Raw genomic sequence first — 13,809 nt, forward strand, 5'->3', positions numbered from 1 at the left:
CGCTCAATTTATCTTCAATTACGTTCCAAAATATGCTTCCAATTATCTGTGTATGTGAAACAAATATTTTCCAACATTCAAATTACTGCATCCCGCTAGCTGGTATATCCTTATCTGCATCCAGTAATCATAACAGTGGCAGCTATAAATTCACCGTTCGCCAACACCGTTCGCTGCAGTGTGATCGTTTGTTGTTACGTTGCGGGGTTCGATAGGAAAACCACGGCCCGAGAATGTTTAAACAGTGTGCTTTACTAGTGCTGTTGGTGCAGCTGATCGATACGGTAGGTTTAGACATTTGCATGTTATCATTTTGCGACTGGGGATAAGAAGATTCGCATTTATTTTTCCGCTCTCTCCACCCCCCGAAGTCTGTCGCTGTGGTGAGGTTCGAGAATCTCAAGTACGAGCTGAACAAGGACTACATGCACGGTAACATATTCATCAAAAGCCAGAACGATAAGTACTCGTTCGGTGCCGACGTCGAGATGACAAAGAAAGTGGAGGGCAGCGTCATTGTGAGTGGTTGTTGGCTTGGGAAAAGATGGTCGTATCGGGTAGTGTTTATTTTTCGTACTCGTCTCCTTACAGGTAACTCCACATCTACAACATTTGATCAAGGGCGAGTATCATACGATGGTGAACATCGATCTGGACACCTGTAAGGTCGATCCGGTGATGTCGGAAAACCCGATCGTACGCACCATCGCCAAAGAGTCGACCAAGTTCATCAATTTCTCGCTCATGTGCCCTTACAACCCGGTAAGCACGGCGTCCGATGGCATTAGCACTAGGTCCCTGGCAGGTCCCAGTTATTTATTTACGCTTTTTGCATGTTGCACCGCACACAGGGACGGTATTTGATGAACGATTTTACGCTCGATTCGGAAAGCCCGCTGCTGAAGCTGATTCCGAACGGCAAGTACAAGATGGAGCTGAAGGCTACCCATTACCCGACACCGGACTCAACACCGACCATGTTGTTTGCGTACTCGATTGATTTCGAGCTGTTTGCTGCCACCAGCTAAGCAGGGTTACTTTCGCTGATTCGATGTTTCTGATTCGATCCTTCATTATGGCTCAAGCGGTGTTTGTCTACTATTTGTCCTAAAACAAACTTTTTTTCCCCAATAAATCCTTGCAAAATGTGTAACAGAACAAATTCAACTGCATTCTGCCATGGCTGCCTTTTCAGTTCGGACGCTGGAAGGATGCGAAAACAATTTAATAAACATCTTCCAACTTTACGCTGATTTATTGTTCAGCTTGAATGGGTGTGAAATGTTTAAACTTTAATTGAAACTCGTCCCAACCTGTAGAGTTTTGCCCCCGGGGCGCTCTCATTTATCGTAGATCTGATTTAGTTCCGCGACTGGTCAAAATTAATTACGGAAATAACCATTCCACCGACCAACAGTAAAAAGTAGCTCCACTAAAGAACACAGGCCTGTAACAAAACTTGAAAATAATAACACACCCGACACCTTATCATCATTGGCGATTATCGTTTCATCAGTAGTAGACGCACGCCGAAAGCCCTCGCGCCTTAGCCAACCGAATTTCGCCCCGAAATCCACGGAACCATAATTGAAAGCTAGCGAATTCGATCCCTTTTATGTGCAGATGATCGGGGAGCTTGGGTGAAGCAGGAGCAAAAGCAAAGGGAATGATGGCATTTCCACCATCATCATTGCCGCCAGCCATGGGAAAGCGTTCCGACTGACTGCTCTTTAATCAGCAGTCAAACGAAGTTTTTCCGTCCCCTGGTGCCGTTAATTACCCTGCTAAAAACCATCAATCATAAAGTGGTGGGTAAGAGCACTATGACGTTCGCTCGGAAGGATTCAAACACATCCGACACCCGCGTTTGTGGATTGATATCAGAGGTGGTGGTGTGTTGGGGGAGACAGGCGGAAGAATGGATGTTGTAAAGTTATGATAAATAATCCAAGGGTTTGAATAATTGATTACATCATAAGAACGACGGACAGATAGCATTAAACTCGGGGAAAAATTCAATTCATGCAGCAGATAAGACACTTTTAGAAGCTCCCTCCAATACTTTAACACATGTGACCATTTCGGGAAGGATTGTTGGAAACGCTTTACAGTTTTTTTGTAGTTTAATCATCAATCAACGTTAATCTCGTTTACTTAATCCACACGTGCGATGCAGTTTATTATTAGATTAATGCAAAAAATAAAAAGCAGTGTCTCCTAACTTCAAGATAATTCTGAATGTCAACTGCCACCAAAGGATGGAAGTTGTTCGTAATTTTCCATTCTACAGTTTTCCTGTTGTAAGAGAGTACCGAAATAGGAGCAACGGAACATGCTCTTTAAACCATGGATGACATAATAGCAGAACGGACATATTTCACAACCGTGACACTATTGGCATTCCAACGAAACTGTGGAAAATATATTAGTACCAATCCTTTCTTCTGCAGTTACACATTTTGCTACAGCAAGGAAAGAAATAATCCTTAAGTGTAAACCACAGCAGAACAAACGAATCTTCTTGCATCGTTCGTTGAATTGTTGGTTTCACAGTAATAATAAATCAATCGCAACTCTTTCGCCATTCCCGTTCTGGCCAAATCCCATAGCCAGCGGGCATTAAGAGAAAGGTAAACGTCGGTAGCATTGGTCATTAGCTTTTGGTTTGTTATTTTTCCGACCACATCCTTTTACAGGTTTAAAGTTTTTTTTTTACAGCGTACGAAAGAGCTGTTCTTCTTTCGCTCGAATAAGTTATGCTCCAGTGCGTCCATTCGCAACCCGATTCCATTCAGTTTGATTTGCACTGCCGGAAATTATCCACCATCCACCGCTGCCCGTGCGATTTCACGCTCAGCAACAAATTGTTGTCACAAAACCGTCAACGTAATGGAATGATCGTGGTCTCACCATTGATACACACATACCAAAACACAATGTACAGTACAATATTTAATGAAAATAAATTTATCACCACAGCAAAAAACCGCAGGGCGTAACGAAAACCAATATGATTGTGTTATGTCCTGGCGTATCATTGGCAAAGTAAACCACCCCGACGGGAATGGTTGGGGAAACGAAGGAAGGAGTAAATAACACCAGACGGGAGACAATCATTACGGTTTTGTAAATTTATTACATCATCCATCCGTAAAAGGCACCACCGAAACGGACCGGCCAAACGTTGCCGATTTCACTGGGAAAGTATAATAAATAAGGATAATTTCTTTCATAAATAATTGAAATCCAAGTACACGGCCAAACTCGCAAAGTGAGCATCCGCTTGGTTCACCGTTTACCATATGGTTGAATGTGCCCCCTCGCCAGAAGCTGCCAGTCAGATCTGTCCCCAGAAGACCCTGGGGGAAAAGTTTCGATGGTGTCCGGAACCGTGTCAACGCATCGTTGAAAGCGCGTTTGCGAACTTAAGCCATTACTCCACGTCCGACGGTCTTTGTAAAAAGTGACGGGCATTAGGAAAACATGCTCCCTACGGTGACATCGTAATCAGCACTATGGGACCAAGTGTTGCGTTGGGTACCAATGCTATATTTATGAGTTTCACTTTGGGTGATGTGAACTGTATTTTTGTGCGACTGAAGAGATAGAGTAGCTCTGTTACATATTTTGATGGGTTATATTTTTACCAAAAGGGAACAAGTGTATATTTTTGAGCATTTACTAACTATTTAATATACGTGATTTTTTTAATACTGATTACCACCAATGCATGTATTGTCCTAAATATAATGATGATAAGCATTATATTTAGGACAATACATGCATTGGTGGTAATCAGTATTAAAAAAAATATTATACAAACTGGAATTGAAACACCTATCAACTTAATTGCAGTTCGTTATATTTCCTTGAAATAGAGTATTGTACAATTTTTGAACTACAGACGACAACGTGTCTTATAGAATCGATCTTCTACCTATATGTATACATACGCTACTTGTATTTATATGGATTATTCTTCATTATGGAATGATTTAAAGAGTAAACAGATTAACTTGTGTATACGTCACTTTTTAAAAAATCCTATTTGGCGTTTTGATAGATAAGATTATTAAATATAGTAGTTTATTATTAGCACTGATCGCTGCGATGAAATATGTCTGGATACATGTTCTTCCATGTTTCATGCTTATACTTCTTTTTCTCGGTGTAAGTACGTGCTGAGCATCCGTACCATTGCGGGTTAACTAAATTTAATTTTACCGGTATTTGAATACAAATTCTTGCTACCGTAGTCAAGACCGGATGAGTAGCTGTAAATTAGAAATTGAGATTCACCTAGAAGTTATTTACTGTGAGCACCTCTAGTTATAAGTTATCACATCTTTTTTAGCGGCACTACAACAATCTACAATTGTTAGTTTAGGCAATCTTTGTCTAGAGTTCTTCGTAGACTGACCATGTAGCTCTGTCCCCTACGTACGAGGAATCCGATCCGGATGGGATTTTGGACCGGTCCTTTCGCGTGAAGACTGGCTATCAAATACACTACCCTAAATGCAATCGCATAGCACCATAACGTATTCTTAAAACAATCGTGGGACATGATCAAAAAAGATCACGATCAGCTTCCAGGAGATGTAGTAAGATGGCTATCGAGATAGCCAACACTGCTATAATAAAATAAATGTGCAGTAGGTTCTAGGTATTGATGATTAACCTGGTCAGAGACCTAAGTAGTTGCATGATTTTCATTTTCATTTTTGCAAAACATCCTCAAATTTATGGACTTACGTTGGCAAAAACTGAATTAAACCGTCGAGATTATCCGTCCTGTTTATTTGTACCCACCGTGCCATAGCAATGAGCCTCAATTAAGCATTTATATTGTGTGCATGTCGTCCTCGAAGATTCAGCTGACACTCGGGAGGTGTTAAACCATCCAAGCATTACCATTACCCCAATCGCAACCATCGCTAGCAATGGATCATGCTTAGCCCAACTTCCGGCCCATCGGCAGTGGTGAAGGAATCTGTCCTTATACCACGGTACACGCCGCCGGTATTGGCTTCTGTGTTATCCCACGTCTACCTTCCCCAGCCGCAGCGGAAGCAACTATCGAGGAAACAACCATGCTGAAGAGCTGGTATGATTTATTTATGACACATTCCCCTTAGTCACAATATCTTCCGTCCGCACCGTCCCAACGCCGCGCAGCGTTCGAAGTTGGACGGGTCTCGCAAAAGGCTTTCCTTTCCGTCCTGCCAACACGTGGGACAGCTTGATCAGAAAACGGGCGACGAGCTTGCGCAACGACCAGACAAGTGCGCCAGATAGGAAAAAGTGCAAAAAATCCAGAGTGTTAAACATTCCGAAGATTTTATGATGATTGATGAGCCAATTCCGCATAATTGAATTGAAGGAAAAACTTTCACCCCCGAAGTAACTGTGCCTTCACCTGTACCCATCTTCGCCCGCCCCCACGTGTAGTGTTTGTATGCTCACTCTTGATTTCTGTACCGTGTCTCACACTATGCTCTGTGTGTGTGTATGGGAGGAAATCCCTTTATCCACTCGACCAAAGAAGTGGCAACGCACGATGAACCGAACGGTTGTTACGAGCGTCGTGTCTTGACGGTCAGACTGGAAGAAAGTTTTATTGCGACACTGACTAGCGAACGATGGTGACCGTCTCGGGAAAAACGGGAAACGGGTGTTCGCATGGTCGGTACTCTGGCAAGGACACACGACCGGGACACCATGCAATGCGAAACAATAAAAACAGCCCCAGTGGGCGATGGCGGTGGGCAATCCGAACGAATGAATCGGAAAGTAGGCAGTATATCAGGGAAAATGACAAATTGCTTAGATGACCGGAAGGAAAGGAACCTCGTCTACATCCAGTTTCGCTCCTTCGGGTCTAGTGTGTGTGTGTGTGTGAGTGAGTTTTTTTTGTATATGGACAGGGTTTGCTTTGGCGAAGACTCCATTCGATCGTGTCTGTATTTGGCTTGAAGTAGCCGAAGTCACTTCAACCTTACGTGTCGCTCCTACACTTGACTGATGGATGGGAATTAGGCCTACAGCATGGAAAACTGAACACGTGCGGTACGTGCTGAGGACACAAACAAATCCCGCACCAAATGGGAAATTACGGCTCTGGACGTACCGGGTTACATGGGAATGGATACTAGGGGCGGAGCTGAAATTAGCTCGCTTTGCAAACATAGTGCCGTTTTGATTTGTCGTCGTACATGTCAGCTTCATGTTTTGCCGTCAGTAAGTCAGCACACCGTCGGCGCGTTGATCGAAGCGGTTTGGTGAAGCGCCAGGACACGCCGGGAGCGGATGGACTCGTGTGTGTCGTGCAGCTAACTAACGCGATCGTTGCATAATTAATTGTCGCATGTGTAACTGAAGCATTTGCGTGTGTGCGTGTGTGTATGTGTCCGTGATTTTTGACCGAATGCCGGTTCTGAATTTGCGATACAATTTGCTGCAATGCCTGTAGAAGTGTCTGAGAACAGATTGACGGTACGTGTGACGTTGTACATGGCATCGCTGATTGAAATACACGCATACGCCACCCGGCGCGGCATGGTGTGTGCTCTTGTGTGCGAAGAATTGCTTCCATTTTTTTTCACTACGTGAGATTCGTCGCGTGCGACTAATAGCGTGTTTAATAACATTATCAGCTGAAGGAATACTTTGCCGGCAATAATCAAGCAATAAAATGTTACATAAAATGGAGCAATCTCACCAAACGGTTTTTGCTAACGTTTGCAACGAAGATTAGCATGATTTAGCAGCTAATCACACATTGTGAACTGGCAATATTCTGATTAAGAATAGTTCACGTGAAGCACGGGATTTAGAATATTACTGATGTTGAAATTAAACTAGCGTAAAGGAAATTAAAACACTTGATAATATAAGACAAAGGAAATTCTCAAGCTTGGACAAATATCTGAAGAACAAAAGTTCAATTTCTGCTTTCAAATTTTTGCTTTATTCATTTTCCTCCAACTGTGTTCAAAGCTTTATTCTAGTAGTTGTCTATTATTATTTTATGACAAATTTAACCTATATACAATTACTTTAAAAATTCAATTTTAAATTGCTGGAGACTCAATTATTGTACACGATTTTTGTCTCAGCATTAATCCTCCACAACCAGCATTAATCGTCCACATGTTCCTGGCACTAAAAGCGCTCTTTGATTATCATCTAATACCATCAACAACAAGCTGAGAATTTAAGTTTAATCAAAGTAGATTTTTTTTTTAAAGAGTATTTTACCGTATGAAATATCATACGCTGTAATGTGAAGGGTCAAGCTTAAGCCAATTTATTTCATTATTTGGAAATACTCCGCTTGAAAAGGGTTTGATTCATGATTTCGCTTATCGACTGTACATTCATACTAATCTTTTCCTTCAGAATAGATGAATAGAGTATTTGCAAACATCCTTTACATTTATTTTCCAGAAAATAACGTAAGCTCAAGTTCCCTTCAAACCTCTAATTAATTACAAACAACCAATCATATAATAAAACTCGTAACACTCGGTCAACCATACAGCCTAGTTTTAACGTGCTTGATTAGCTTCGTTTTCGGAACTGTTCGCATCCAATGCTGGCCATCTGAGCACACCATCGATCCCGTGGAACTACACTGCAAATATGCAAACAATCCATTTCCTTCAATCGATCGCTTAAACACTTGACCTGACCGGCTTTACTGTTCATTCGTATGGTACCATGGTACCACCAACTGCCTAATTACTTTTGTTTGTTTCTACTTTCGCCTCAACACTTTTGCAACACACACCCACAATTGATCGACAGATACGGTGCCGTGCTTACTTTTTCAATTGAAATACTTTATTGACACCCGGAAAAGGCTGATGGATGGTGGCGGTTCCGTGCCTCCGTTCCGATCAGGATGTTGCATTTCCGGCTTTGACCGATGGGATTCGAGCATCATGCTTCAAAAGGGAAAGTCCAACGTCCAAGGGAAAAATTCACCCTGGCACAGATGTCCACTTCCACTGCGAGTGGAACCATTACAAGCATTAACCGAATGGAGCGACCATTTGACTGAGTTACTGGTTCGAGTAGCTTGAGACGTCCTGCTCCATCAAGAGCGAAAACGGCGCATGGCAGCCGGGAAAGGTTGGTGGATGGTGGGAAAAAAGTTTATTCATTTGAATATTTCCACCCAAATGGCAACAATTTGACGCCCGAACGACGTCACTCGGGGCAGCCTCGGGGGACAGACCGTGTCCCACTGTAAGCAAACTGTCATTCCGCCACCTTTAGCCGTTCGCTTCGGGGTTTGGGCTGGAAGGCCCGAAATTGCTGGCGAAATGATTCTTGTCGAAATTGAAATTGTTTGGCCTGTGTGTTGGAAACAATTTTTGCAAGAATTTTAATTTAATACTACACCACACCGCCTCCCAAAAAAAGGGATGATGCAGCTTCGGTGCGCGTGAATGCCTTTTGGGCGAAATCATCCCACACTGCTGTTGTGTAGTGTATTTGTGTGTATTTGCGCATAAAGAACTCACAGCCTGTAAAGTAAGTTATAATGTAGAACACTACGCACCTTTCTTTGTAATGGTAGCTTTAAACCTAGAGGCACCCTTCGAAATTGTTTTAATGCTGTCCTTGAATAGTTCTATTATACACTGGCACGCGTAGGTACATTTATAGCGACGGTATAAATAGTACAACGGCTTGTAAAAATGTGTCCTCACACACCCGATCGTGCCAAATGGCTGAAAGGGTGGGTTTCATTAAAAGAACAATAACCAAAAAAAAAACCCCTAGAACTCCGCACTGCGGCTCATTTACGGTTTTGCGAACGGCGAAGTGTCGGTAATAATGACGTGATTTCATGAGCACCTCAAACACCATCCGGTCCTTTCTACTGCCGTGCCTCGCTCATATACCCGCGCGGAAAACCTGCGGAAGAATAAGAGCTGTTCATTATGCTAATGTTACGCACACATGCGCATGCATCTGGAGAGATCATCACGAACGCGAAAGAATGCACAAAACGGCCCTGAATGCTAATGCTGTTACAACGATGCAAAGCAAAGGGCCAACGGTGGCATGCTTCTCTCGCAGAAGAGACCGATTAAAGCACAAAAACAAATCACTTTTCACCATGCATACTAACTTCGTCTAGTGTCTTTGCATAGGCTGACGATCTTATTCAGCCAGAGTGCGGTGATGATGGGAGAAAAAAAAACGCAGAAAAGGAAAGGAATGAGCTGGAAGTGAATAGCTCATACCTGCATTCTTTCGCAAGAGAAATGGTGCAGGATCAAAGGTATGCCTGCGTTTTTTTTTGGGTCGAGGATACGTCTCGTGAACACACCTCACGAGTGTTTGCTCCAGTTCAGCGTCGGGAAAGGCCAGACACGACGGCAGAATGCCTGAGAGATTTCACTTGATCCCCCCCAAAAAAAAAAACAACAGAAAACATGAAAAAATCTTCCACTTACAGACTGTGGATAGCAGAGCTCCGGGGTATGGTGAACATTCGAGATGGAAGAGTTCACCGCGAGTGGTGTCGAATTTTTGCGGCGCATTTCGATAATGTTTGTTGTGCCAAGTGTAGCGGAAGGTGAAGCACCTGCATTCCTGGAACGTCGAAACATCATCCAACTTCCCCAGAGAAATGGAGAGGGGCTCGACTGGGTCGTTGAATCGAGTGGATGTAAAGTCGGCAGCATAATGAAGTACAGCCTTTCTTGCTTTGCTCTATTACGGGCACGGATGGAGCAAGCGCACGAAAGAGTGCATATGTTTCGGTAGTATCACTTTAAGACATGAATTATTCCATTGTTACTGTCATTAAAATTTTGAAATGAAAACAATAGCTTGGGGTAACTGGAATTGCATGAAATACTGTTGGAAGTGGTTTAGGGAGAATGATAACTTTGTCGCGTATACCGCTTCTTCGCTCTTTTTTATGGAATACAAATGTTTAATAGTCATTTTAGTGTAGCTTTGGCAATAGCCTGTGACATTTTTGAATGCAATCACAAAAAAAAAGGTTGACTCTGTGTAAAACTTGGCTTGATGTAAAAAAAGTATAGCTTGAAATTGAATAAAAGTTATCCTTGACAGAAGCAAACGCGTATTTTTAAAACTGCTTTCCAAAATTCAAAAGAAATATTCCAGAGATAAGGCAAACAACACAACGAACAATAAATTGTTGTTAAACAACAAGCAATTAAATACTTATAAATATAGAGATAAATTAATGTTCCAGTAAACAACAGTGAAATTGGTTAACTGTTAATTGTTAGTGCATCTCCTGAATGAAAAGCTATAAAACCATCGTAAAATACCCTTTAAATTCAAATGAAAAAACTATTTGGAATCACACTAGAATTTTTAATAGCTATTTAACAAGCTTTTACAATAAAAAAGTTAAAATATGGACCAGAAGTAAAAGAACAAGACATTACACAAATATCCTCTAGTGTATGACGTTTACCACCTTTTGAATACTGTCTATTACTAAGCAATGTACGAAAATTATCTATATCAATCTTATTTACTTTAAAAGCCTTTCAAGGCTATACTATTTATGTACAATTATTTGTCGTACTTCCAGCAGTCACGTTGTTTGCCTCAAACTTATTCTTGTTGGCTTGCAATCTACAAACTAATTCGTTCGATAAATTCTGCTTACTTATTTGACACTTTTACGGGTTTTGTCACCCTCCCCGAACGAACTTATTAGAAAGCTGCAAATGTAACCAATATCCAATACCAAGGATCGGTTGCAAAAATATAATCAGCTTTGCGTCGTTCATTATTACCTAAAAAAGCCAAACATAATTTCCAGTACGGCTTCAGACGCGATGACATGTTTTCAACCACTATTCGATGATGATGATGATGTTCGTTAGAATAATCCGTGATCGTTCAACTCGGTGGGAATGGTGCAAAGGGAAAAGAGGGATGGGTGTGACCGTGTGTACGCGTGCACTACGAACTTTAAAGCAAACCAATCAAGCAGATTAAAATGTTCGTTTGTTCCACTTCAAGCGCACGGCCACGAATTTGCTTCAGCAAACGCAAGCAAGCCACACCGTTGCGTTATAAATTTTCCGAAGCTTTTCCATTTTTCCCCCACGTGACTCCCTCGCATACTGTGTCGTTCTCGCATTGCGCGCATTCTTTCGTGAAGGAAATCCAAATTCTCTATTTCGGTCCCACCTTTATGGTTATACCGCAAACAAAACAAGGCAAAAAAAAAAGAGCTCGAACGCTAGCTCGAATGTGTTGGCGTTGTTAGTTTTTGAAATGAAAAGCTTGTGAAACCACCTGAAACGGATTGGCACGAAACTCAAATCCCTCCGATGGGATTCACGTGTGCCCGTGTGCTTGGCACAAATCTACACTCCTCAATTCTGTCCTTACCACCAACACCTTCCCTAACCGGCACCACACCCAGCCCACCCAACGTGTGCGCTATCCCACAACGTCTCGTTTCGTGAATCCTTCCAGTTTGTCAATCTTCTGGGGTGCTGGTTCAACCGAAAAGGGCAGTTGTGGCCTCGGAAGTTGTGGTGTGCCTTTGTCTTCTGCAGTGGAAAGTTTATCCGACAGCCCCACCTAACTTAACTTCTAGATTGACTTGCTTCGATTCGATGCCGATGGGGTTGAAAGCGGAGTTTCCTGCCACTTGACCCATTGACAGTGGTGCCATATGGGGCATCCGAACTACATCCTGGTGGGTGGAGGGCGAAAAATGTTAATTTATGAGCTTTTCTCCCCTAATTTACAACCTATTCCGAAAACTCAGGCCCCACGGACCGAGAAAGGGCAAACGGTGGCACGCAATGTGTGCGTGAACAGACGGGCCCGGTAAGGCACCAGTTAGCAGTGGAGAAGTTAATCCCCATAAATAGGACATTCATTGCGCATCATGCAATCACTCCGCCCGCGTGCGGCTCCCACCTCCTGCCCGCAGCCCATCGCACGCATGGGAGAGAAGTTTGTTCATCGTTCCTCGAACGGCTCCCAACTGCTACTCTGCTGGACACACTGGCCGACCAAACCGATTATCCCTGGGAGCTCACACGAGACCTTTATCAGGAGTGCCGTATCGTACTGCTTGTGCCATGATTTATGCTATCTTTTCCTTGAATAAATATGTAAACAACGGTTCACCGGAACTTGACTCGTTTCCACTCCAACGTTACCGAACTTCCCGTGCACGGTTCCCGCTGCTTCTTTCTAATGAAGTTAATGCAAACCTAAACACACGATCACCTATACTGCCTGTGAACCCATTTAGATACTCCACTCCACTTGCGTTGTGTATCTTAGACGCCTCACCTGTACTCCATTCCTATTCTTCCACCTCTTCCGGTTTCCGGTGTTTCGGTCTGCTTAGTGATTATGTTGTGTAGAATCGGTCCTATGGTCCATTCCATTACACCATTTCCTCTATGAAATAGAAGCTTTTCTCTACAACTTTTATAAATGCAATTTGAACGCCGCCGGCATGAGGATGGTTGATGCTTCGTACGTTTTTAAGACATAGCCTTAGAATTAGTATTATTGAATAAAGCCTTAATAGCATCGATCTATATATTAAAGGGAAGTATGTTTTTTCCCTTTTATATTCGTCTATTTCATCTACAGAGGCTTACTTTCTCACAATTCTGTGCCTGTAGAAGCTTTCGAGGCAGTGCAAAGGCAAAGACAAACATTGAGATATTGAGATATATTTTACAAAAGTATTTAAATTTTAGAAACCACGTCAATAATTGTACCTTAGACGGTTGTAAATCTTGTAGTTGGCAAACAAAGTATTTGTATTTACTCAATAATTAAAGGTGGAGCGGTCTGTTGGCATGATGGCAGCGGCGCCGGTTTTCACACGAACGGACCGGACCAAAATCCCATGATGATGTTCACACGGGTACTCATGCATTGAACATGTCTTCCCTTCAGAGCCATTGTGTTATATTTAATTACCAGAGAACACGGCATACACAGATGATGTACTTCCTCAGTACAGTATGCTGTTAGGCGATTCAAATGCACCACATCTGCTTGTAAGTAATAGTTTTCTCCCTTACTTACGCCCAGCAGCAACGTGCCCACCGGTCTGGTCAGGTACTGTAAACAACTAATTTGCTATAATTTCAGAAGGAACACTAAATTCAACATTGCGCAACTAAATAAGGCGAAGCAACCCGGCTTAAGCATCATATTTGAACAAATGCAGTTCCCGGTATTGTGGGTACCCTAAACACTGTAGGTAAATTCCGGAGCAGCGAAATCGTTTGCACAAACCTCAGCTAGTTGATGTTAGACGGTCGGTCAGCCTCGAGGGAACCCGGGAAGCTAATCTCAAACCCCAAAAAGGCCACGTTGCGTCACCATCCGCACACATTTGCATCCGGGCGAACAAAATTCCTACCGTCTGCAGATAGGTAGTTTGCGTGCCAGCGCTCCGTAATGGATGAAAAGTAATTAACATGGTTTTTACAAAACCTGACAAGTAAAACGTCCAAACCCACCGTTTGGATGCAGCTTTTTCGGAAGGGTACCGTATTGGCCACAGTGTACCAGCTTGTACGCTTCCCACAGTCGATTCACTGCAAGAATGATAGAGATACCCATTACGGGACGCTACAGCGTTAGAACCAAGTGTGAAAGAACGATCTATGAATTATTAATAATATTCCGTGAATTTGTTTTTCTGCTCACCGCCAACCAGGTTTACATACCGGGCTGAAATTATGTTATTCTGGGAAAAGTTTCAGCTATTTTGGGAGAGGATTTTCCGACAATCTGCTTTAGTTTCTC

At 42.7% G+C, this 13,809-nt stretch overlaps 1 protein-coding gene across 1 annotated transcript; it reads left to right on the forward strand.

Annotated features, from left to right (window-relative positions):
- The first annotated feature begins 233 nt into the window (after positions 1-233).
- On the forward strand, positions 234-1,028 carry LOC128708938 (uncharacterized). Its single transcript, XM_053803919.1, has 4 exons — positions 234-284; positions 372-518; positions 592-762; positions 852-1,028. Exons 1-4 carry the CDS (start codon positions 234-236, stop codon positions 1,026-1,028), a joined length of 546 nt encoding a protein of 181 aa, XP_053659894.1.
- Positions 1,029-13,809: the final 12,781 nt, after the last annotated feature.

The sequence above is a fragment of the Anopheles marshallii genome, chromosome 2, assembly GCF_943734725.1.
Source record: "Anopheles marshallii chromosome 2, idAnoMarsDA_429_01, whole genome shotgun sequence".
NCBI classification, from domain to species: domain Eukaryota; kingdom Metazoa; phylum Arthropoda; class Insecta; order Diptera; family Culicidae; genus Anopheles; species Anopheles marshallii.

Coding starts and splice junctions, on each gene's coding strand:
- LOC128708938 (XM_053803919.1), top strand. CDS start 234: ATGTTTAAACAGTGTGCTTTACTAGTGCTGTTGGTGCAGCTGATCGAT. Junction 519..591: donor AAGTGGAGGGCAGCGTCATT/GTGAGTGGTTGT, acceptor GTCTCCTTACAG/GTAACTCCACATCTACAACA. Junction 763..851: donor TCATGTGCCCTTACAACCCG/GTAAGCACGGCG, acceptor CACCGCACACAG/GGACGGTATTTGATGAACGA.